Consider the following 25,168-nt stretch of genomic DNA (forward strand, 5'->3'; position numbering starts at 1 on the left):
TATACAGAGCTCAAGCCTATCAGCAATTAAAGACATGCATTTAAAAAATGAGAGCACTGTATCAAAGCAGTAAACTTAAAAATTCATATATGAAGCTGGTAAGTATCTATTGAGACAAGTAAACCTATTCAGTAATGGCTGACTATATAAAGCTTATGTAAATTTTACGGCTATCAAATTGGTTTTATGTAAGAAAATTCTTAAAATTCATACCCTTTATTTTACTGAGGGGACTCTACCCTAACAAAATAATGAGGAGTCACATTTCTAGTATTATGGTAAGAAAACCTGGAAAGATGAAATATCGAAAACTATGAGAATGAATGATTTAAACATATGATGACCAGATAGCAAATAAGTTATGTTTCTGAAGAATTTTTGTAATAATGGGGGAAATATTTAAATATAACACTGGAAGAACAATGAAAAATTTATATTTAGAATATAAACACAATTATATCCATAGCAATATCCTTATGTTTAAAAGGTTAGAGCTTCCTTCTAGTTTCTAGTACTTATTTATTTTTTTATCACCACCACTGGGAAAAAAATGCTCATTACAAATATTGAATAACACCATCCAGATACGACATATCCTAATTGTATGACTGAATTACAATGTGCAAGAAATACACTACCTACCCCTGCTCCACGCTTGTGTTCGGTCGCTGCCCAGACACAGACTCTGAACTGTCTGTCAGGGAAGGCACTACAGCCAAAAACCTGGAAAATTGAGAAATAGCATAAAATTGCCAATGAAGTCTCAGTCAGGATCCAACGGAAGTCACAGAAGGGGGATGCGTTCAGACCTCAGCTGCTGCACCTGCCCTCCCTCTCAGAAACTGCAGACCCAGGGAACGCGCAGCCTTTAGAACACTCTCTTGGCTATGAGAAAGAGTAACATGATGACATCCACAGCCAAAAAGAAAGGCCCCTAGCCAGATCTGTTCTTCAGGATTTTTACCTTCGCTGTCACATTACCATTAGAAAAAGCCCTGCCATGTCAATTCCCAGGAACTGAGTCAACATAATGAAGTGCTGGAGAGCAATTATCAGCTAACTATTCATGTGACAGCAAGTACTAAGGATCGTTCAATACATGATAGGACAGACTCACATGAGGACACGTGCAAGATATAACCTTTATGTAACATTGTCATAGTTTTTTTTTCAGAGTTGCTCAAAATGTCAGTTCAAGTCCTTTAAAGGCAATGGACAATTATGGGAAAATTCCTGACAGGGATGATGTGGGTCTTGAACTTGGAACACATGCCAGAAATTTCTCAAAGATAAATTTGTAGCAGCTTCTACCTGACAAGCAAATAACTTCCTACCATTGAAAACAATGTCACCTTTAAAAATTAATGCTTGAGTAATAGTGAATCTGGGTCACTTTACCCAGGAACTCTTTGCTTAGGTGAAAGGAGTTCTGGATTACCAATCAATACCCACAAGCCCTTTCTCTGAAGAGCCACCCTCCTTTCCCAGGCACATTACTGTACTGCAACGATAAGCAACGGTGCATGGTGTTAGTTATGCCGTAACTGAGGGACTGCCAGGACCAATTCCATTCTCCAAAGACTAGGAAATACTTTTCCTGGATCTTATCAGTTAGAAATGGCCTTTTTTTTTTAAAGATTTATTTATTTTATTTGAAAGTCAAAGTTACAGAGAGAGAGGAGAGGCAGAGTGAGAAAGAGAGAGAGAGGTCTTCCATCTGCTGGTTCACTCCCCAATTGGCTGTAATGGCCGGAGCTGTGCTGATCCGAAGCCAGGAGCCAGGAGCCTCCTCAATTGGATGGTGCAGGTGCAGGGGCCCAAGGATTTGGGCCATCTTTTACTGATTTCCCAGGCCATAGCAGAGAGCTGGATTGGAAGTGGAGCAGCTGGGTCTCAAACCAGTGCCCATATGGGACGCCAGCACTGCAGGCGATGGCTTTACCCACTACGCCACAGTGCCAGCCTCAGAAATGGTCTTTATATTCACTTATCCAACAGAAGTATCTTCAAATATCATGGATATGTACTGTTTCCTTTAAAAAGTAAATTCAGGAGCTGGTGTTGTGGCATAGCAAGTAAAGCCATTCAACTGTGATGCCGGCATCCCATATGGACACTGGTTCCTGCTCTGTCTGCTCTACTACCAATCCAGCTCTCTGCTAAAGCACCTGGGAAGGCAGTGGAAGATGATCCAAGTGTTTGGGCCCCTACACCACATGGATGAATCTTCTGGCTCCTGGCTTCAAATTGGCCCAGCTCAGGCCTTGTGAATTGGTGGATGGAAAATCTGTCTCTCTCTCTCTGTAAACTCTACCTTTCAAATAAATAAATAAATCTTTTTAAAAGTATATTTCAAATACACCTTGCCAAAGATAAAATATGCCTAGATTAGATTAACTGCTTGTATTTGGTTTTGTTACTTTTTCAACAGTGAAAGTATCCAATTCCCTTTCCACCACGGGAGAAGACTGTCATGTGAGTCTCTCAAGGCACTTAGTCCCTGTATTCAGTAGCAAGGATGGCACTGTCTCCACTGTGATGAACATGAAGGGAGCTTGTAACAGATAGTTTCATCATTTATTTATATTTGGACACAGGGCTTATTGATGCCACTTTTTGGGGAACCTGCTGCCTGGATTCAGCCACACCCTGCCTTACTTCCAGTAGCTGATCTGGACGGCGGGGTGGGGGGGGGGTGTCCTAATTCCCCTAAAATCTTTCTCTCAGGGCTCAGGGATAATAGCAGTATCTGATGATCTCTGCTGTAAGATATCAGGAAGAAAAAAGGTATTTCACAATAGAAATGGAAATGCCTCATTTTAAAAGTTACTTAGAAGAATCATGTTTCAAGAGGCTGGCAAAAATGAAACAAATATTTTCTTTACAGATACTGACTCACTGATCTACATTCTAGATTTTTAAAAAACCAGTAAAACAGGCAACAGCTTCCCCTCCCATCTCTGCCTATGATAGCATATCAAGTACTCCCAATAAAAAGACCTTTGATAGACTTTGTTTCTGATTCCTTTCTGAAAAGCAAGGAGGTAATTCCGTCCATCTCCAGAGAAAACTTCCACAGCAATAGGCTGAAATGATCAGAGAGAAAAACATTTAGAAAAACACAGAAGTTCATGAGTAAGCTATATTTTAACTTTTCCACTACAAATTTTTACAATGTTGAAGAAGTAAATTTGTTAAAGAACAATGTTAGAGTCATGAACCCCTGCAGATTAAGCTACACCATTAACAGATAGATTTTCTCATTCTGTGATTTCTTAAATCTTTATAATAGAATAATGGTAAAAGGAAAGTAATTATAAAATTATAATTTTGTAAAATTATATTGAGGAATTCATTTTTATATTAAAAGACATTTAAAATATTGATTTGGATATCTACAGGGAAAGATGGATAACAAAGATATTGCCCAAATTTTAAATTGTGTCTAAAAATAAAGACATACTGTTATGTATCCATGTGACTAGAATTTGTCTAAAGAATAATATGAATCCTATTTGTGTAGAAGGTTTTCATGAGATACTAGTTTTAAAATAATGCAGCTTATAAATATAAATGCTTACTGCTAGTGAACCAACTCACCTGCAGGAGGTACCTCCTTTTATGCACTTCCTTGATATCTTCATAAGCAAAGATGCTGCAGGTCCTCTTGAGCTGACTAGGGCCCTGTCTGGCTCCTCTAGGGATAATTGGCTCATGCATACTATAGGCAACCAAGAGGAAGAGGATAAACAAAAACACAGGCAAGAGATAAATTCTCTGCAAAACAAGGGCTGTGCTATTTTCAACATATGAATAGGAGGGGCACACAGAAGATCAAAATTTTTGGCTTCCAAAAATATGTTTAAAAGAACAAATTTTCAGCTACCAGCAAAGAACCATCTTTGATGAATTATAGAAAAAAAAAAAAACCCTCAATGCTGTCAGGACCAAATTATGTATCAGGCACAGCCAGCACACTGTCTAAATCCACATTTAGGTCAAGAAAATGCTTTAATTTCTTTCAAAATCAGAAGAAAAAGTGAATACACTTGTATCTATCTTTATAGCAATAGTCACAAAATATAATTTTTAATATTTCTGTATAAAGGAAGGGCCCATTAAGTCATACTGTGGTCTTCACTGTTGTTAAAAGTAACCATTTGAAATATTTCCTAGGAATGAATTACGGAGGCCATTTCTACATTTACCAGCGCCAGGCATTCAAAGTGGTAAAGGAAGAGAGAAGGCCTGTTGGATTTCTAAGACTGGAGCTTATCAACTGCCTTGTAGTTCGTCCGTCTTAGTTTCCAACACTCTAGCACAGGAGTAGCAGAAGGCAAGGAAGATGGGTAAAACCCAGTTAATCCCAGCTTGGGCTTAAGTAAAAGTGCTTTTAGGGGCCTCAAGAGTACTCATCTGTGACAGCACTGTGCATTGTGGAGCAACCTGCATTTACAATTATATATATACAATTGTGTATATACTAATTTTATGTATATCAATTGTGTATATATTAACATTTTAAAAGAAGCACAGTTTATGGATTCAGATTCAATTCATAAATATATATATTATCATATAACAAGGTGCATGATACTAGTCATTCCTGACAATAAATTTTGTTTAGTTTTCATTTTACTAAACATGGCAAATTTTTTCTTTAACGCCCTGAAATAATTGAGTATTATTCTTGTGAATATGTAATGATGGACATACAAACTGAGAGATAATGTAACCCAGAACACAATTTTTGGATTTAAGAAATTATGCAAGTATATTTTCCATCTTTTACAGAAAGTTCATCATTCATGTACTTACTTTGGAGGCAAGGTTTCAATATCTCTTATTTCCCTCGTTGCTGTCATGGTAAAGCCATCAATGACATAAAAATGCTCTTTACCAAAAAGAAGTAACCCCTCACTTGTATCTAGGCCCTGAACTCGGGCACAACGGTACATGTGTTGGATCTGTAGAGAAAACCATAAATATTTATTAATATGGCTTTTTAAAAGCATCCAGATAACTTATGTTTTTTTTTTTTTAATTCTTCTATGTCAACCCCTGAACTTGGCAAACTAAATATGAATATAAGCATGCTAAGAACCAGGTTAGGCTGAGGTCAGATTTGCAGCTGATGTCAGTAAAAGCAAACAGTCATGCATTTCCATTCCTCCACCTACCCAAGCCATCTCTCAGTCCTCAACAAACACTTCCTAAATGCCAGGCACAGGTGTGCTAGCTTTCACAAGCAATGAACCAAAGTTAGAGAAGGTCCCTGCTCTCTCCGGGAGAGGACAGCCACAACAAGCTTGGCAGGAGAAGAACCTGAGTTGCATGTGTGAAGAGATTAGAGCAGTATCATGCCCCACGTGAGGGAAGATGATCTGTGGCGTGAAAACGGTCCACAGGGCCTGCTCACTCTGGGTGAGCTCCCACTTCTCTCACTTCACCGCTACGGAGTCTGCTGAGTTTCCTGCTTCCTCTGAGCCTCTGTGCATCCACTGGCTTGCAGTGAGGGTTAGGGAGCTAGCAGTGCACACAGCGCTGTTAGGAACTGCAGGCTGCCTTCTCTTTCACATAGCTCACAGTCCTCCTCTTTTTGTAAGAACACTGAGCTGGAAGAGCAGAACTATTCATCCCCCACCTGCATCCCGCCTCCCTGGCAGACGGCGGTGCCATTCTAAAAAGCCAAGCTTGGCAGAAATCATATTTTTCTCATAGGAGGAAAGGTTACTCAATCTCTCAATGTAACTATTGTTTTCTTCTCAAAGGAGGCTATCCTGTTCTTAGCCAAAATCCTTCCTTGCTTAAATTCAGTTTAACATGAGTCAAGGAAAAAAAATCAGCAAAGAAATCAAAGTCAAACAAATGTCCAATAAATGTCAGTTTTAACACACTTCCTGCCCTAGTCAAACTTGAAGCAATATGAGCAAAAACTATACACAGGGGATTAAAAGTTTTAATGAACAGAAAACAGAAAGGTAGCAGCTACCCAAGGTTGATGGGGGGGGGAAAAAAGGGAGGGCAGGGGACCAGCAAGATGTTGATCAAAGGGTATAAAGCTTCATACACACTGGAGGAAAAGTGTTCGTGTTCTGTTGCATTACAGGGGGACCACAGTTAATTATAATGTATTATATATTTCAAAATTGCTAAAAAAGACTTAACATTCTTCATACACACAAACACACACACACACACATACACATCAATTGGTGAGGTGCTGCATATGTTAATTAGCTTAACTGAATCTTACTATAATGATCAAGATCAAAACATGGTATTGTGTCCCATAAACACTTGTTTTCAAATTCAAAATAAAAATCTAAAAATAAAAAAGTTTTAAAAAATGAAACTATTATAATACATTTTCTAAAATATCACAATGTCAATTTTCATTGCTATATATGTACCACTTCAGTAACAGAAGGATAGACTATTATAGAAAAAATCTGGATATACTTTTTAAATAACTCTATCAAAGCATAATATACACAGAAAAATGTTTCTAAGTATATAGTTTGGTGAATTTCCCAATGCTAAATAAAATATGGTGTGCCCAGCACCAGACCCACAGACACAATATCCCCAAACCTCCAGGAGTCTCTCTGGGGCTTCCCTCTAATCTGATGTACTTTCATATTGACATAATTTGTTTTTTTCGATTTTCATTCAAGATTACCTAGGATTTACATTTTAACTGGATTGTTTCAATTATACCCTGATTTGTGGTTCCTATTTCTTAGTGGGTAAGATCTCTAGGGTTATATCAAGGTCTAACACAACAGGCAAAAAGAATGTCCTTTATACTGAGGTTTGGATAATAGTTTGAGCGTCTCCCAAAAGCTCATGCATTCAAGGCTTGCTTCCCAAAGTCCTTTGCTGATGGTTAATGGATTATGGGGCTGGCACTGTGGCCGAATGTGATAAGCTGCCACTTGCATTGCCACTCTGCCATATCAGAGTGCTGGGTCGAGTCTCAGCTGCTCCATTTGGAGACCTGCACGGAGTTCTTGGCTTGTGGCTTCGGCCTGCACCAGCTCTGGTTGTTAAGGCAGAGGGGGAGGTCGTTAGGTGGGTAGGGATGAGCAGACAGGAGGCAGCTCTTTCTAGAGGATAGGACATAAAAGCCAAGTTTGGGTCTAGCCACTCCCAGCTTTCTGCTTATCAGATGGTAGACTAATGGGACTGCCTGCTGTTGGACTGTGAACCTCCAAAATCTTGAGCCAAAATAAACCTCCTTCATTCCTAAGTAGCTTATCTTAGGTATTTATTCGTAGCCACGAAAAGTTGACTAATACACTTTAAAATAGATGATACTCCCTATACATTCAATTCCTTCCAGCTTTCCCTCCCTTTTCTTCTTCTCTCCTTCCCTTTCCTTTCATCCCCTTCTTTATTTATTCAACCAATTACCTTTTCATTCAAAGGTAAACTTCACTGGATACCTATTATGTGTCTGTGACTGTGTAAGAAAATGGGATAAAGCTGCCAGGGCTGTGGCGCAGCAGGTTAAAGCTTTGGCCTGCAGTGCCGGCATCCCATATGGGCATCAGTTCAAGTCCCAGCTGCTCCTCTTCCAATCCAGCTCTCTGCTATGGCCTGGGAAAGCAGTAGAAGATGGCCCAAGTCCTTGAGCCCCTGCACCCACATGGGAGACCTGGAAGAAGCTCCTGGCTCCTGACTCTGAATCGGCTCAGCTCCAGCCATTTGGGGAGTGAATCAGCAGTTGGAAAACCTCTCTCTCTCTCTGTAACTCTTTCAAATACATAAAATAAATCTTAAAAGAAAAAAAAGGAAAATGGGATAGGAAGAAGAAACTGAGCCTTCCTATAAGGATCTTACCATTTAGGGGAAGAGACAGATACAGGAACAAATAATTATGACACAATTATACAGATTCACATATCTAAGAAATTTGAAAAAGCACAGGGAAGGGTATCCAAGTCTGAACTGGAAAGACTTCATTGGTCTATCATCTGACAAACATGGTAGGAGGTGGAACACATGCAGAGGAAGATGCATATGGCAAGCCAGAAAGCTGGGAGTGGCTAGACCCAACTTGGTTTTTATGACCTATCCTCTATAAAGAGCTGCCTCCTGATTGCTCATCCCTGCCCATCTAAAGACCTCCCTCTCTGCCCATCTCCTGGACTCCCTAATTGGATGCAGGTTCTACCCTTAATCCATTAACCAGTAACATTATCCACTAACCATTTGTTTTTAAGATGCGTGTGACAGAGAGAGCAAGCGAGCAAGCTTCGGTCTGCTGGATCACTCCCCAAATGGCCTCAACAACTAGGGCTGGACCAGGCCAAAGTTTGAGTATTACTAATAGCCAGATAAAGGGCTCAAATGGGAGTTACTAGGATAGAGATCATGGTATTGAAAGAGAAAGGGGCCTATGGGCAGAAGAAACATTATAAGTCAACTGCAGAGTAAGGAGACCCAGGGGAAGCAAAGAGTTACAATGCAGAAGTTGAGGTTTCAAGGCAGAGTCAGTGTTATCAGCCTGATGGGAGGTAGGAGACAGAGCCAGAAACAGGAGAGCAACACAGTCGTCTTCTGTGGGTGGAGAACAGGGGTTAGACACAAGGCTGGAGGTGAGGCATAGATTGACTGAGGCTGCTTGTAGGAGGGACCTAGCATTACAAGGTATAGGAAAAGATACAATTATGGGAGTCTAGAGAAAGATACAATGCCAGACCACTGAAAGCATGGCTTCCATGGCTTGGAAAGAAGTAGGGCAGTGCTTCAGTCTAATAAAGTTAGAGAGGAAGATGGTGACTTAGGTGCAATTGTTAACTTTGTACCTGGTGAAACTTTATACTGTTTAGTGTTCAGATGGATTAGAAAACCTTTGAACTTGAGAAAAGTAGAGTAATGAACCCAAATGGTTCCTTAATACTGTATTCCATTACAGAGACTAAAATATTTATCTTCCTCAGTCACCCTATCAACTGTCTTGTAACATGATACCTAAACACAGTCTTCACTTCTGAGAAGCACAATACCTTTTCTCCTTCCTCCAACAGGCGCAGCAAGGTGGCATTGTCTGTTTTCTCCTCCTCTTCTATGGCGCTGGCCTCAGCAACCTGGTCCTGGAGCTGCTCCTGGTTCTCCTCATCTCCTCCGTCAGGTGCAGATCGGGAGCGTTTCAGAGGAGGCTTGACCAGACCTACAGCATGACGACCAAGATGGCCACGTGACATTGTGCGGGTCATTCGGGGGAGCCATTTAGTCTCGTGTAGTCCTGCCTGTACATTTCTAATTGGAGAGAACCCTGTCAGGGAGGCAGCAGAGTTCTAGTGGTTGGCAGCACAGTCTTGGGAGTTAAACAGTTTGTGTCACACTGGAAAATTATCTGCTGTTTATGGACCTCAATTTCCTCATCTATTAAACTGGGACAAAAACACTGTCTTACAGGATTTTTGGAAGACCGAGTGAGGTCTTCCACAGAAAGCACTCGGCATCATACTTAATACACAATAAATTCTCACTAAGTGTCGGATGATGATGATAGAGAGCTTGGCAGAATGAATAGTACGAATACTGTTGCTTATACACAAGTGTCACTGAGGAGACACCATGAATAAATGAACAATCACAAGTGAAAGTAGAGACAGCAAGTTACAAACATAAGAGATACCACCTAATTGGAGGGCTCATAGGGACAATTTCAACCCTCAATTCACAAGTAGTGTGGGGAGCAAACCGGACTAGACTGAGTTACTGGAATTAAGACTTATTCTATGCATCTGCTCTCCCACAATATGGCGCTGGGAGAGAAGTAAACAGCTTCCGCACAGCTGCCTCCAGTTCAACCAATAAACTGTAGGACTTGCTCCTGATTGGAGAGCAGCGTACTCGGCGTGTGGGCAGCCGAGTTAGGATTGGCGGAGGAGGACTATAAAGGAGGAGAGAGACGGCATGCACCAGGAACATCTATGGGGAACATCTAAGGGAACCCGTGCAGCCCCCGAAGAAAGCCGGCCGGCGGAGTGCCGCTCCCCTGCGGAAGTGGGGAATGTGGCCAGGGGGAACTGTCCTTCCACGGAGGTGGAAGGGACAGTAGCCAACCCGGGAAGAACCAGCAGCAAACCCGGGGAGGGCCGAGCAGACAGAAAGAACAGCGCAGGGTCCTGTGTCGTTCCTCCACGAAGAGGGGGAGCGACAAGTAGCAATGTGGTTTTTCCTATATGAATGAACTTAGTCAAAGCATTAGGGCAGAAAGAACAGGAACAGAATTCTTTATAATATAAGGACAGATTAGGGAAACATTTTACTGCTTACTTTTTGATAACAGGAGAAATTAAAATCAGCTGGTGACAGTAACTGGTGAGGTCCCGAAGTAAGGGAAGCCCTCAAAATACAGTCTACATCACATATTTCATTAAGTTAATATTCCTTAGTTGTACCATCAATAGTAATGTTTTTCCTGCTGGTAACAGATGCTCGATGCATTTTGGAAAAGCTGCCTGCCTGTTAAGAGTCTCATTCTTTGACCATTTGTTATTGGCAGTTCTGTTTGCCTTCAGAAGAACCTTATTGTTGTGTGATAAAGAGTAATCAGGAGAGATCAAATCCTACTGAGAAAGGCTCACAGCTGGTCTTAATGAATAAAAACCTCTAACTCTGTTAAGCACAACAACTTGAAAATCATAGCAGTTATGAAAGTATTTGTGGTTTTAGTTCAATCTGAGATTAGGAAAATGAGGCCAGAGAAGCTAAGTGTCAATGACCCAAATAATCTAATTTCGCGGGTTTTACTTTGGCTTATACCCAGTAACTACAGCTTTGAGGCCAACTGAAGAACTTAACTCATGCCATGTCAACAAATTTAGGAGGCTCTCACCTCTGCTCAACTACTAAAAGTTTCACAGATTCTACAAAAAATGTTAAATCAATTATGAAACATGAGGTAATTCATAGGCATTACAAAAGAGAATAGGTATATTCCAATAATGGGGAAAAACCATTCACAATTTTAGATGGTGTTTTTTGTTGACATGGTCACATACAATTAGTTTTTCCCACAGTGAGCTCTGAAACCAGTTTTCAATTTAGTAACTTAATTTGAATACCCTTAGTTTACTAGCTTCTAATTATACCTAATTTGTTCTCTAGGGCTTTATTTTCAGAAGCTACCAAGATTTCTAAATTTGTGGTGAATTAGAGGCCTAAGGAAGTTAAAACAAGAGATTGAGTTTACTATTGGCTGACTCCTCACTTTGTGCTAGGCCTGGACTAAAACCTATTAAGGTGAGAAGAAAGAATCTCTGCCTGAGAAAGTCTCATGAATCAGGAGTAGAACAGTAGTGAAAAATCACTGAGATTAGGATCCCAGATCTGAGCACAGTGCAATCAATGGACAAAGGAGTCTGAGAGGCTTCAGAGCAGAGTGATGAGACATGGGACCAGTGTCTTTGAGACCAGGTGGCGTCGTGCGGCAGCTGTGGGGCAGGGAGGAGAGCATTTCAGGCCAGGAGCACATCTATGTAAACTTACAGAATCAAAAAGCCCATGGCTGTTTCAATCAAATGCATCATCTTCTGAGTTCCCAAAGTTTAGATTTGGGATCTCTCTCAGTTCACAGGGAAAAAGACCATCATTTCTTACTGTTGGCTGGCACACAATGACACATTTAGTAGTTACTGCAATTTTATATAAATGTTTATTTAGTTATTAGGGCCTTAACTTTAACTATCAAGTGCCAGTGGGCATTCTGCCAAATATAATAAAAAACATTATTGTGCCAGGGGGTACATTCCATTCCTCTGTAGCCAGTGAAGACACGGGAATCAATCTTTGAGAAGGGTGATAGGGTAAAATGTGAATGCTCGTGAGGCTGGCCCTGCTGACTGCAGTTGCGCCTGTTTTCATGTAAATTCGAGTGCAGAGAATGCTGCCAAGTGATTTTCTATCACAGTCAAGGAGGACGGCTGACCTCTGACTTTGGCGATGGTGTCTTCACCATGCTCCGGTTCTTGCTGAGCGGCTTCCCCTTCGGAACTCTCCACAATGGCATCTTGCACGATGGCGGGGTTGCCCGAGGCTAGTCGCATGTAGTACTCCTTACTGTCGTAACTTACCGCTCTTCTGTACCGGGCAGGTTTCTAAGAGGTAATGGAAGAAAATGACTCAGATGTATGCCTTCCAGAATTAAAACATAAGCTTGGAGTAGGATCTTTTTGTGTTACCTTGTTTTAGGGGTTTTTAACCAGATCGGAAATACACACAGTAAATCCACAAAGTTTTGGGTTGAATTTTTCTTATTTTGAAATTCCACTGACTTTTAAAGGATGTATGTAAGAACAACAATTTAAGCAGTTTTGTTCTTCCCCAAACAGAAACAGACAATTTCTAGCCAAACAATGATTCCTTGTTAGTACAGTACATCTTCACTAATGTGTCAGAAAACCTCTTCATCCGGCTGACAGAGAGAATGCCCACCACTGAGGAGCACTGGGTTACCGGCTACTCTCTGGTCTAAGAGGAGCCTGGAACTTGGCTTCCACTCCATGTAAGCAAATAAGGCCTACAGGTCTTCTCCACTCAGTTGGAAAAATCACTGTGAGTGTTTACTTCAGATACTTGGGGGTAGAGGCTACTTCCATAGTCTGGGCTTTCACAGTAACTCTGGGAATGGCCAATGCCTTCCACAGATTTTTCTCAGTGAGGCCCCGACATGGAACCAAGTTAGCTTCCCACCAGATGGCGCTCACAGGTTGGCCTGCCACTTATAAGCTAGTGGCTCGGATTTGCTTAAACATGTCCATCGTTTGTGGAGTGAGAGGACATAATCCATAAACTTACTAACTAAATGAGTACAGAAAGAACATGTGATATGACTCCACTTCGGAGAAGAAATTATTACCTAGAAACATAAGAAAAGATTTAATGGTTTGGCATATGATACAAGAATATTGTCTTAATAATCTTTATTCTTTAGTCTAAAAACAGGTTCTCCAATTGACACAATTTTTTCTTAAAATTATAGACAATGGGAAATTAAGGTCTAAAATATACTACAAAATTTAAAGCCAGAGGGAAATGTTTATTATGTATGTAGGTTCTCCAGGTCAGAATGAGACACAGACTTTAGATTCAGAATTTTAAAAATTATGAAACTTTTTATAAACATGTTTTAAAACCTCTCCTTCTAAATATTAATTTATTTCTCCTCTCTTGGAATAAGAATATTTAATTACAAAGATTCTACTATCTACTTCCTCTCTAAACTCAAGCAGTCAGTATGTATCATCTACAAAATGCTTATGTCAAGCAATCTTTGTCTCCTGTTTAAAAAATGATTTCCAACTAGAGTAGAAAATGTGCCTGTGTAAGTGGACTACGTAGACTGAAATATGGAACTAATTTTTTAAATAAAAACAAGTATCTAACCGAAGCCACATTATCCTTTTAACTCCAGTATAGAGGCAAGGATTAAGAAGAGTTATAAGTGAATGGAGAAATAATATGTAGCAAATGGAGATGGAAGAATATTATGTCATAGCAATTAAAATGATATAAGATAATCTTACAGTTGCGGAAGGATTAATCTAATGGGCAAACCTGTAAGAACACTGTGATGTTTTTAAAAATGAACAGAAAGGTAGTAAAGTTTGTTCATAACAATCTTCTGTATAACAAATATCTTCAACTCAAAATTGCTAACATTGAAAAGATGAAAGCATAGTTAGTGATGGGCAAGACAATGAATTAACAGAGGTGGGAAGGCCAACTACTTGTTTACTGACTTCCTACACAGACTTAAAACTTGAACTACAAGAATTTCTCCCCAAATATTTTGAGGTACATTTCTGTGTTCTGAAGAACTTCATTTTTACAGGATTATGTACTCAATTTTTCTGGAAAATGAAAACAATGATAAATTTTTATACTCATTAAAATAAGCTTGAAACTATATTTTAAAAAAGGTTATTGTACACTCTTGGTTCTGTTTGATTGAAACAAAACTTGTAAGAGGGTACGCTTAATGTTCTCAAAATATTTAGTAGAATTAAAGAGTAATTGAAAAAAAGCCAAAGTTGAAGATGCTAGGCTGCCCATTACTAACATGCCTCCTAATGGGTGAGTTTCCGTGTGAAGGAAGCGATCCGCACGTCACAGTGAGAGCAGTGACTAATCAGCCTGTTAGTGAGCAGCACACAGACCCTAGAAGGGGCTAATGAGAACACAGCCGAGAGCAGCACTGCGTCTCAACATGAACAAACCAGCTTCTCAACTCCAAGGAGCTTACAGAGAGAACAAACTGGAAGCCAGTCTTGTACGTTAGTCTAGTCTACCATGCACTATACGATAAACAAATAAAAACCAAACAAAAACAAAAACAAAAAACCTGCAAGTAGTTCACATTCTTTTGTGGTGATTTGTGGTTTACCTTTTGAGGAATGATATCATCGGGTGTCTCAGGCTGTTTACTTGGGATCTCAGACTGAAAACAGGGTATTAAGTATAGACATATCAGAAAAAAAACATAAAGAGGAAAACAAAAATAAAAGTGAGGACTGCATGAAATATGGAAGATGTAATTACTCAAAGAAAATTCATAATTACTGAGCATCTTACAGTTATTTTCTCAATGGTTAAAAGCGGTTTTAGGTAAAACTTAAAATAAACCAAAAATCTCTGTCTACCGAACAGGACAAACTCTTAAAAATCACAGACACAAAACTTCAGCACGAGCTGCCACTGTTGGGGATGATTTACAGGCAATTCTTTCTATGAAGTCCAAAGAAAACACACTGAAATCTGGGTAGCAGAACCAATGCCAACTAGTATCTTCTGTCTTTCTTTTCTGGCACTTTTCCCCAAATCTGTGCTGGAGGAGCAACTTGCTCGTTCAAACTAGCACCATTCCACAGAAATCACAAAATGTATTGTTACCGAAATAAACATCTTCTCACGAAAGTCCAAGGGCCTTCTTACTGTTCTGCCATCAGAGAAAGGCTGAAAACACAAAGCAGACTGGATCCTCAGCCCCAGATCAAAAGCTTCTCTAAAATGCTTTTAAATAGTTGCTTGCTTAGCAAGAAGGCACCTTGTGTGGAGCTGCAGTATGTGGCTTGTGCACATAAGCACACAGATAGCTAAAGGCAGACAATAATGCAGCAAGAACCATTTCCACGTTGTTTTTCCTTTTCATGGTTATATCTAGAGATGACTTCTGTACCTTTCTCTACAGTAAATATGAGCAGACAAAAATTTTTCACAAATGTTTGCTTTTCTAGGCAGATAAATTTTCAAATGCTTAACATGGTTTTAGTGAATCTTTCTCCTTATAAGTATACTTCTGAAAATGTATCTTATACTGCAGAATAATCTTTAAAATATATTTCAATGTTCCCTATTCAGGGGGTTGGCTATATAGGTATAGTATATGTATTTGTTAAAACTCAGTGGACCACAATAACATAAAACAAAAGCATTTTAGAAGCAACAAGAGATCAGGAAACTCAACATTAAGAAAAATCACTGAATGGTACATTTAAGATTTGTGTGTTTCTCAATGTATGTAAAATTTATCCCAAAAGAAGTTATAAATAGATATTAAACTATAATTAATGATATGCAGAAGTGTTTAGAGGTGAAGAGTACTAATCTACAACTCACATTAAAGCTAATAAAAAAAAAAGAGGTAGACTGCTAGATAAACCAATATGACAAACTGGAACAGCTACTATTCTCATATCCAGCTTTTATATTCAGTATGTCCTATTTTTATGTCCTCAGCCAGAAAGTGAGTAGGATCCATCATTTATATTCTTCAGTTTTTCCTGCAACACATGGTACAGTGCTGGCCTAATACGCATCCCCTGATACAATTACTGAGTAAGTAAGGATGCTGTTTTACTAAAATGTCCAGCATTTAACAGCAATAGGCCAATGATTTCAGAATTGCATGGTTCCATTTTATTTTAAAGGGGAGCACTAAATTATTATTACAATTATGCATATATGGAAATAGAAGTTTTTTGAAGTCAGAAGTTCTAGAAAATAATTTTAAAGTGCTTTCTTTCACTTCAACTTTTTTAAAATGCTGGCAATAAAATTTCACAAATAAATTGCTTAGTTTGAATGCTGTGATGTCTCTGTATTATATAAAAATACACGTGGAGGCAGCCACAAAAGATTCACTTATTTAGAAAAGGAAGCTTAAAGGCTGTCAGTTAGCCTCCTGCCCCAGAGTAACCTCTTATTAAAAGATAGGAAGCAAGATTTTACCTTAAAGATCTCTTGCAAAAAATAGCATTTTTTGATATTATTATTCCGTAACTATAAGAGGGACTACAGAAGTAAAACCTAGTTTAGTATTTAAGTATGATTTTTAGTGGCAAAATATGAGATCTTATTTTTCTTCCTTAGGATTCAGAGCAATGAGAGAATTGCTTTGAAACAAGCAAGTTTTGTGTTTTGATCATCTCCTAACACAATTTAATGCTTTAGAATGGTGTAATATAGAATAAAAAATTAAACAACACTACAATTCAATATAGCCATTTTAATTATGAAAATTACCTTCCAAGAAAAGTCACTATATATGAGAATAGAGAATTTCCCATATATAACTAAATTTTCTTGGGCTTTAATAATTATTAGTTTTCCTTTATTAAAATAATTTTAGCTGATAAGCTTTCAAAGCTTTCACATCTATAGCAAATGAAACACTAAAATACGTTCTTTATTCTATAAACATTGAGTTTAAAATCAAAGAATGTATCACTAACAAGAAATAAAACCAGTAGCTAGAAAAGTAATCGCCTGGTTCATTTCCAACACATGAAATGTTTTAAAACAAGAAGGTAACTGTAATCATCACTCTCCTTCAGCTTGAGTGACAGGAATAAAACATACAATGCTAGTTACAAAAAGAATATATTCTTAATAAATAGGGAAAAAGATAAATCATCCTGTTCCACGTGAAGCGTGTTTTACCTATCAGGAGTCTTCAAAAGCAATTTTTAGGTCAGTAAAAAATCCTTACACTGCAAGAAATCCTTATAATATTATATTTTATAAACATGCATGCAAGGAGGGCAATCCATTTATGGGAGTTAAAAGTGAATAACTGATGAATCTTAACTCTGGGAGGCAACACTGAATACAATTCAGGGTAGTAGTGGGTTTGCTATGGGTATGGAACTCGCTTCCCATGAGCTCCTTTTATAATCCTGGAAGCAGGGCCCCAGTAATTTGTATTCATGACTTTGTACTCTGTTCCTTACAGAGCTCTCTCCCACAATGTATAAAATTCAGGGCCCATGAAGTTTTCCTTCAGCCCTTGTTAGTGGAAAAATTTCAGAATGAGGAAAATTCTACAGAATGCTGAACAGGAAGCAATAGGATAATCCGCAACTTAAGGAAAACAGAGTGCGGGTCTTCCATTCACTCAGCGTTCATTAAATATGAGGGATGCCCTCTGTTAGCAACAGAGACAAAACTTAGGTGTGGTTTCTCTTTGGAATACTCATTGCGCCTGGATGATGTCACAAAACAAGCAATCCTGAATCATCTTCTTCAGACTACTAAGGGACTACTGCCTCCTACTCATACCTTTACTCTACCACTTAGTAGCTGTAATCCAGAAGGCGTTCCTTAATTTTGCTAGGTTTCAGTTCTTTATCCTAAAATTACAATAACAGTATTGACTGTATTTCATAGGGCTGTTACAAGACTTAAAACTGCACGTAAACTGGTCTGCGGAGTCTAGCTCATTGCACTAACTATAGTCGTGGGCTGCTTAATGATAAGACGATTTCTGAGAAATGTGTCTTCAGGTAGCTTGGCCTTGGATGAGTATCACAGAGTGTACTTACACAGACTACATTACCAGGTGTTATAACCTAACGGGATCATAGCCATTCCTGTGGCCTGTGGCTGACTGAAACGTCATTATGTGGTGCTTAACTGCACTAGTGCCTCTTGTTTCATTTTATGGTAGAAGCCAAAGGGATACCAAATGCTTTTAGTTTTTGAAATGTTCTGCTTTCATCACTGCCAGATTGCATAGTCCTTAAGATAAAAGTGGATTATTTAATGGTGTTTCAGATTTACAGACGATTATGAGCTACTAACACCAAAATAAAAATTATTCATTTGGAAAATTTCATTATAGCAGATTAACCTTGACTCCTGCATGAACTATGCAGGATGCATTCTACATTCTGTAGGTGTTTCCCCTTCTAGCCCAGTTTTTCCCTTTATGTAAGCATATCTTCAGCATCTCTCAAAGGCCTTGTATATTCAAATATGTAACCCATCTGTGAAAAACAGGTTCCAGATGGCACAGCCTTATTTGTGAGGGTGTTAGATTTCATAGGCTGGTGAACTCCTTGGCTTAGGGAAAATGCTGATGATACTAGGGTGGAGGGTGAGAACTCTCAATAGGCTGCTTTGCTTTTATCTCATGAAGAAGTTTCAACACACTTTTATAAACCAATAACATTTGTTACAATAAAAAGTACGATAAGGTAGAAAATGTTATGGTTATTAGAAGAATAAAAGTATATGCCTCAGTTAAATGAAAATGGGGAGTTGGTCACAGGTTTGAAAGAGCATGTTTATTTTATATTTTGGTACTCTTGAGTAGATTCAACGTAAATAAGTGTTGATTCCATGAGAAATATTCTAATATTTTATAAATAATTCTAAAATATTCTAATATTTTAAAAAGTTTATTTATTTGAGAAAGAGAGAGAGAGAGCTCCCCATCCGTTGGTTCACTCTTCAAATGCCTACACTGGCTGGATATGGGACAGGGCAGAGGCTGGGAGCCAGTAATGAAATGAAATCGAGGTCTCCCAACATGGGTGGCAGGAACCCAGTTACTTGAACCATCACTGTTGCCTCCCAGGGTCTGCATCAGCAGGAAGCCAGAGTCAGGACTGGATCCAGGAAACAAACTCAAGTACCCTGAAGTGTGATGCAAGCATCTTACCTGCTAGGCCACACATCTACCTGATGTTTAAATTCTTAATGAATTATTGTCTGGGGAGTAATTAAGAAAAGGAGGTTATACTGATGCTTTGGCTTCATAAGAGTAAGTACTAGTAAGAGGCTGCAAATTTACGAAATGTTTTGAACTACAAAAAAATTATTATAGTGCTCTAAGGTAAGGTATATCAAGTATGGCACTGTTGACAGAACTTAGTTACTTTGAGAAAAGAAGACTTTAGGAGAACTATCTTCAAAAATCTTAAATATCTATTTGCAGGGTCCAAGGCCCATATTCTTCAAAAAATTTACTGTAATTTGAAAAGTTATGATTATATACATTTTTGAGGTACAAAGTGATACTGTACTTTATGGACAGTACACCATCTGGGATGATTAGCTGAATAAACACAGCCATCACCTCAAACACTGATTTTCTGTGATGGTGACATCTGAAATTCTCTCCCTTGGCAATTCTGAAATATATATTACTAACATAGATGCTATTCTGTACAAGATCTCAAAAAATATATCCTCCTGTTTAACTGAAACTACACTTTGACCAGCATCTCCCCGTTCTGCCCACCCTGGCCTCTGGAATTCACCTGTCTACTCTGTGTCTGAGCTTGTTTATTCTGATTCCACATTAAGGTCGTGTGGTCACATGGTAGGTGTCCTTCTACACCTTATTTCACTTAGCATTATGTCTGCCAGTTCACTGTTGCAAATGACAGGACTTCCGTCTGTATTAAGGCTGAATAGCATTCCACTGTGTTATTATGTATACCTCATTTTCATTGTCCAATTATCCACTGATGGACATTTAGGCTGCTTCTGAGACCTACCTTCTAGCCTCAGGACAGAGGTCGAACCAATCAGGGAAAGATAAATGGAGTCAGAGACTTGGGAGAGGAAAACAGAGGCATTACAACAATTTGAGCTGCCTCATATTATATAACCCAAACTCCTTAGCGCTTATTCCATGCCAGATACTAATCTAGGTTCTTTACTATTTTTAATTCACTTAAAGCTCCTAACAGCCTATAAGGTGGAAATATTATTTTAGCTATTGTAGGCATAAGGAAGTGGAAACCTAACGCAGCTCAATGACCTGTATCTAGCTAGGAAAGTGGCTGAGCCAGGGCCAGGTTTCACACCCGCAGGCTTGCCGAGGAACCTGCGATCTAAGCCACTTACCACGCCGTCTCCCTATTATATCATCTCATTTTTCCTTTTATCACCACTGCCACCCAGACACGATCAATGTAACATGGTTTCTTTAACCTGACCCAATAAGGAAAAACGCTTACCAAGAAGTTAAAAAAAAAAAAAAGGGGGCTCACAGAGTCGTTGAGTTTTGCATACTCACCGCCACGTTTGTCTCTTGTTCTGTTTCTGGCACGTAAGGGTAATGGTTATAAAACATATCGTTTCGCACCATTTTTTTCCTCATCCTGCAGGGCCCTTCTGTCATCTCCAACATCCATTTGTCCAGATGGGAACCAATGGGGGGACCCCACAGGCCTCGCTCCCGCAGCAGCTCACACTCGATCTGGCACCACTCTTCTGTCACATACTTCAGGGCGTTCTGCTGACGCTGGTGGAGGAAAAAGAGTCCAAGTCTGTTTGCAAGCAAGAGCAGGGCTAACGATGAAAAGCCTAAAAATAACTTAACATTAGATCATTAGCTGGAAACAGACACATCATTTTAGTCAGTATTATAAAAGTTACATTGACTTATAGTTGGAGTAAGCTAATGATTTTGTGAGAATGTGGGTTTTGTTGTGGTAACCTAACAAAGTGATGATTTTAGCACCAAGTAAACAGCAGCTTCATCCAGGCTAGAGCATGGAATATGGCGGAACAGATAGCAGGAGGAAATCTGTTTCTCTGGCACAGTAAAGATGGCAATATTACAGATGAAAATATATTGCAATGGTTAGTCCTGTGAGTTAACAAATGAACATGGTATTTTGAAGATGAATTCCCTACCCCAATAGTAAAGGAGCTACTCAAATATGGACAGGAGGAAATCAAACCAACAAACAATGCCAACAAGCTGGATTCCTGGTAAACTTCCTAAACATTTCCAAAGATTCTCCATGAAGAATATAAACACACAGCACTGAAGGGGAACTTTCATATGAAAATCAAAGAAAAATCATATTCTGCCAGCCACTGGGATGGACTCAAACCATTTAGTTAAATGGAAATTATGATGATCTGATATAACCTTGTGCTATGTGTCAAATGATAAGATAAACAATATTTCAATATTTAATGATAATAACTAACTTACCTGATGACTAATGGAATATAAGCATATAATTTAAAACACAGGCAAAATAAAATTTTCTAAAGCTACCACCAACAGTAAAGATCACTCAGTGAATAATCATGAAATTACATATCATAGTAGCATTTATGTGCCTCTGAGAGGGAAAAACGCTGTAGCGTCTAAGGAGCTAGTGCCATGTCTATAAAATATCAACCGCAAACCACTCAGAAATCCCCAACAGAGCAGCTACGATGAAAATTGAATTTATTTTTCACTGACATAATCACCTAGCACTCACAGTGTACAATAATTTTATCTTGCAAATTTTTACTGTTCTAAAAGGCTTCTCAGAGAATTTGATGCATATTTTCACAATCTTTTGCTTAAAAATATGAAAGGATAATTCTTACATTTTTATTTTTGTTAGGAACAAAGATTTGCAGTATGTAGGTAGTACATGTCAGTTATGCTTATTTCTAGTTTGTTGCTTTTTAAAATGCAGTTCGCTTATAGGAAATAAAATTTTTCAGCCATAAACTCAATGGTCAAAGTAGCTGATGGTCCCATCGACCAATGAAGGCAGTTTATCTACATGCCCCTAAAATGAGCAGGAGGGTATCAGCAGAAACACAGTTCCTATACACCCAAGGGATGTAAAACAAATCATCCTTATGATTATGAATTCTTACCTCCTGGTACTCCTTATATTGAGTGTCTACTAAGTCACGAACAACAGCAATGTGTGTAAACATCCACTGAGAAATCTCCTAACAAGGAATGGAAAAAGAGTCTTAATATTTCATGGATTTCCTACAGAAAATGAGTTAATTTGTCTTGAAATTGATGATGAACAACTTGATAAGAATCTGTCAAAAGTACCCACTCTCAAAAGCACTACAGAAAGCAAAGGCAAAAAAAAAAACCCTGAAGAACTGTGTGATGGATGCAGATCTGCAGTCACCCACCCACAAGTCCCTTCCAAGAAGGCCCTGCAGCCCCAGCTCCTGGGTGCTGTCAGCACCAGCAGGGACTGCTTCCGCTGCGGACAGCCGCAGGGGAGCCCCAGACCCAGTGACTGGCTGGCTTGGGCGGAAGTCTTGGCCATCTGGGCTCAGTGCAGGTCAATTGTAGCAGGCCGTTTTGACCACAAAGGTCCATTTAAGGCGACCAAAGATGTCTCTGCACACACACTGTGCCCAATTTCGCTTCCTTTCTCTCTCTTCCTCAGGTATTGAGCCTGTTCACTGCCCTTCCCAGTATAAAGACACATCCTGCACTCTGACTGCATCTCAGAGCTTGCTTCCTGGAAAACCCAACCTGACACCTGAGGTGACTGATGCACACTGTTTCTCTCACTGAGATTCTGGGAAGATGAGGGAAGTGTGATAAGGAAGAAGTTAAAGTTGGAGGCAGATGAGATTTAAAACATCAATCACATGAACATTCATCAAGATTTTAGGAACTACAAAAGCTTTGCAGTTCTGCTATTCCATAAAATCTATATACTTAAATAATAACTTTGCAAGTTGAAAAAAATTGGAAAAAGTATTCATAGTCTGTTTATATATCAATTGCTGAAACTCAACGTATGTCCAGTTACAAAAAGACTGTAAATACACAGCACTTACAAGACAATTTCATCTGAATAAAATGGGAGAAATTCTCATAACCTAGGTTACTTCTCTCTTCTAAAGCAAAAACATAGAAGTCCCATGTTGAATCATCTGCTGTACATACTAAGTATATTATATAAAATTCTACTACTAAACCATGACATACAAATTCTATGAATATCATCAGTGAAACTAAACAGTGTACCTGGGTGGAAAGACTGTGTTTATTAAGACCACTTTCCTTTCGGTTCCTTCTTGATCCTGTTAACTTGGAAAGACCAAACCCGCTGCTGACGCGGGACAGTTTGGACTGCGTGGTGGGCACTAATGCTTCTCCTCGACTTATGCATTTCTTTTCATGGGCTATGAAATTAAAATTAGATTAGTTCACAATTTCTTCACATACTTAGCAGTTTTAATTGTAATACTTTTGCATCACACCTGCAAACTCCATCCTTGTACAGTAGTTCCCCTTTATCTACGGCACCACTTTCTGTGCTTTCAGCTACCTGTGGTCAACGGAGGTCCGAAAACGTTACTGTACTATGACGAGGGAGTATGATATTTTGAGAGAGAGATGGAGAAATAGAAAGCAATGACAGTCATATAACTTCCATTATCGTGTATGGCTATAAATCTTGTATTTTATTATCTGTTACTGTCGTTAATTTCTTTTTAAAAAGTATTTATTTTATTTCAGAGGCAGAGTTTCAGAGACAGGGGAAAAGAGAGAGAAAGAAGAGAGAAGAGAAAAGAGAAGGAGAGAAGAACGAGAGGAGAGGAGGGGGGAGAGAAGGAGAGGGGAGGGAGGAGAGGAGAGGGGGAGAGGAGGGGAGGAGGGGAAGGGAGGAGAGGGGAGGGAAGAAGAGGGAAGGGAAGACACAGAGCGATCTTTCATCCACTGGTTCACTCCCAAAATGGCCACAATAGCTGGGGCTGAGCCAGGCTGATGAGCCAGGAGCCTCATCTGGGTCTCCCATGTGGGAGGCAGGGAATCAAGTACTTGAGTCATCTTCCACCGCTTTCCCAGGAACATCAGCAGGAAGAAGGATCAGAAGTGGAGCGGCTCAGATTTGAACTGGCACTCACATGGGATGCCAGCATCACAGGCAGTGGCTTAACATGCAGCGCCACAATGCTGGCTGGCCCTGTTGTTAATTTCTTACTTCACCTAATTTAGAAATTAAACTTTATCATAGTTTTTTCATAGAGGGAAAAACATAGCATATAGAGGGTTGTGCACTGTCCATGATTTCAGGCATGCACTGGGGGTCTTGGAATGCATCCCCTGTGGATAAAAGCAGCACATACTATAGATGTAGACATTTCTTTTAGATATCACATATTATTTGCTAGTGATCTTATTTAATGATTACTGCTTAATAATGGTTGTCATAGTTGACACTTTATAGCTCTGAAGTCACATGCAAATCTATTTAACTGTAATAACTTTCTCTAAAAATAACAATTCATAATCTTATATCTAAAACCTTTGCTATTGGGTATTCTTTGGAATTCAGAAAGTTTTGGATTTTTAAAAAGGCTGTCTGATATATATGATACATTATATAATGCCAACACAGAGTTTAGGGTAATAAGCCACAATTTAATGCATTAGTATTACCACAGTAAAATATATGAATATTCACACCAAAGAGGAGGAAAAAAGATTGGTTAGGTTTTGCTACCAAGTGAGTTTTGGCATCCAAATTAATGAAAAACTCTCAGGTTTTCAGGGCTTCCTGAGGTTGAGAATTATAGATAGGGGCTTTGGATTTGGAGCCAAGAGAGTGACCAATCTCAACATGTGAGCAATGTATTATTTCTGCAACTACAGCTGCCTGATGTATAATTTATCTTAGAAGCTAAAAAAGAATAATAATAATAAGAAAAGCTGAATCTCAGTTTAATCATTCTTGAACGGTTACGCTGTACAGATTTTCCTTTTCTACTGCCATCACTGTAGCCCTGTGGGAATGCTATAATTACGTATCTGAAGTGTACCCACGTTGAGACAGTCACCTGTAAGTTTCTAAGTCACATGATCTCTCTAGGTCTTCTTTTTTTTTTTTTTTTTTTTTTTTTTTTTTTTTTTTTTTTTTGACAGGCAGAGTGGACAGTGAGAGAGAGACAGAGAGAGAAAGGTCTTCCTTTGCCGTTGGTTCACCCTCCAATGGCCGCCGCTGCAGCCGGCGCACCGCGCTGATCCTGGCAGGAGCCAGGAGCCAGGTGCTTTTTCCTGGTCTCCCATGGGGTGCGGGACCCAAGCACCTGGGCCATCCTCCTCTGCACTCCCTGGCCATAGCAGAGAGCTGGCCTG

General features: G+C 39.2%; 1 protein-coding gene across 15 annotated transcripts in view; it reads right to left on the reverse strand.

Moving 5' to 3' along the window:
- WDFY3 (WD repeat and FYVE domain containing 3) overlaps positions 1-25,168 on the reverse strand; it is a 310,521-nt gene that overhangs the window by 44,405 nt on the left and 240,948 nt on the right. For 13 of the 15 annotated variants that reach the window (XM_070047898.1, XM_070047894.1, XM_070047899.1 and 10 more), the window contains 10 exons: positions 23,054-23,211; positions 21,925-22,002; positions 20,327-20,554; positions 14,405-14,458; positions 11,948-12,116; positions 9,015-9,178; positions 4,819-4,967; positions 3,601-3,721; positions 3,001-3,086; positions 643-723 (listed from right to left, as the gene is read on the reverse strand). In XM_070047898.1, coding sequence (XP_069903999.1) covers positions 643-723; positions 3,001-3,086; positions 3,601-3,721; positions 4,819-4,967; positions 9,015-9,178; positions 11,948-12,116; positions 14,405-14,458; positions 20,327-20,554; positions 21,925-22,002; positions 23,054-23,211 — 1,288 coding nt within the window. The remainder of the gene's footprint in view (positions 1-642; positions 724-3,000; positions 3,087-3,600; positions 3,722-4,818; positions 4,968-9,014; positions 9,179-11,947; positions 12,117-14,404; positions 14,459-20,326; positions 20,555-21,924; positions 22,003-23,053; positions 23,212-25,168) is intronic. The other 2 variants (XM_017347436.3, XM_017347433.3) reach the window with 1 other exon arrangement.

This window comes from Oryctolagus cuniculus, chromosome 8 (assembly GCF_964237555.1).
Source record: "Oryctolagus cuniculus chromosome 8, mOryCun1.1, whole genome shotgun sequence".
In the NCBI taxonomy this organism is placed as follows: domain Eukaryota; kingdom Metazoa; phylum Chordata; class Mammalia; order Lagomorpha; family Leporidae; genus Oryctolagus; species Oryctolagus cuniculus.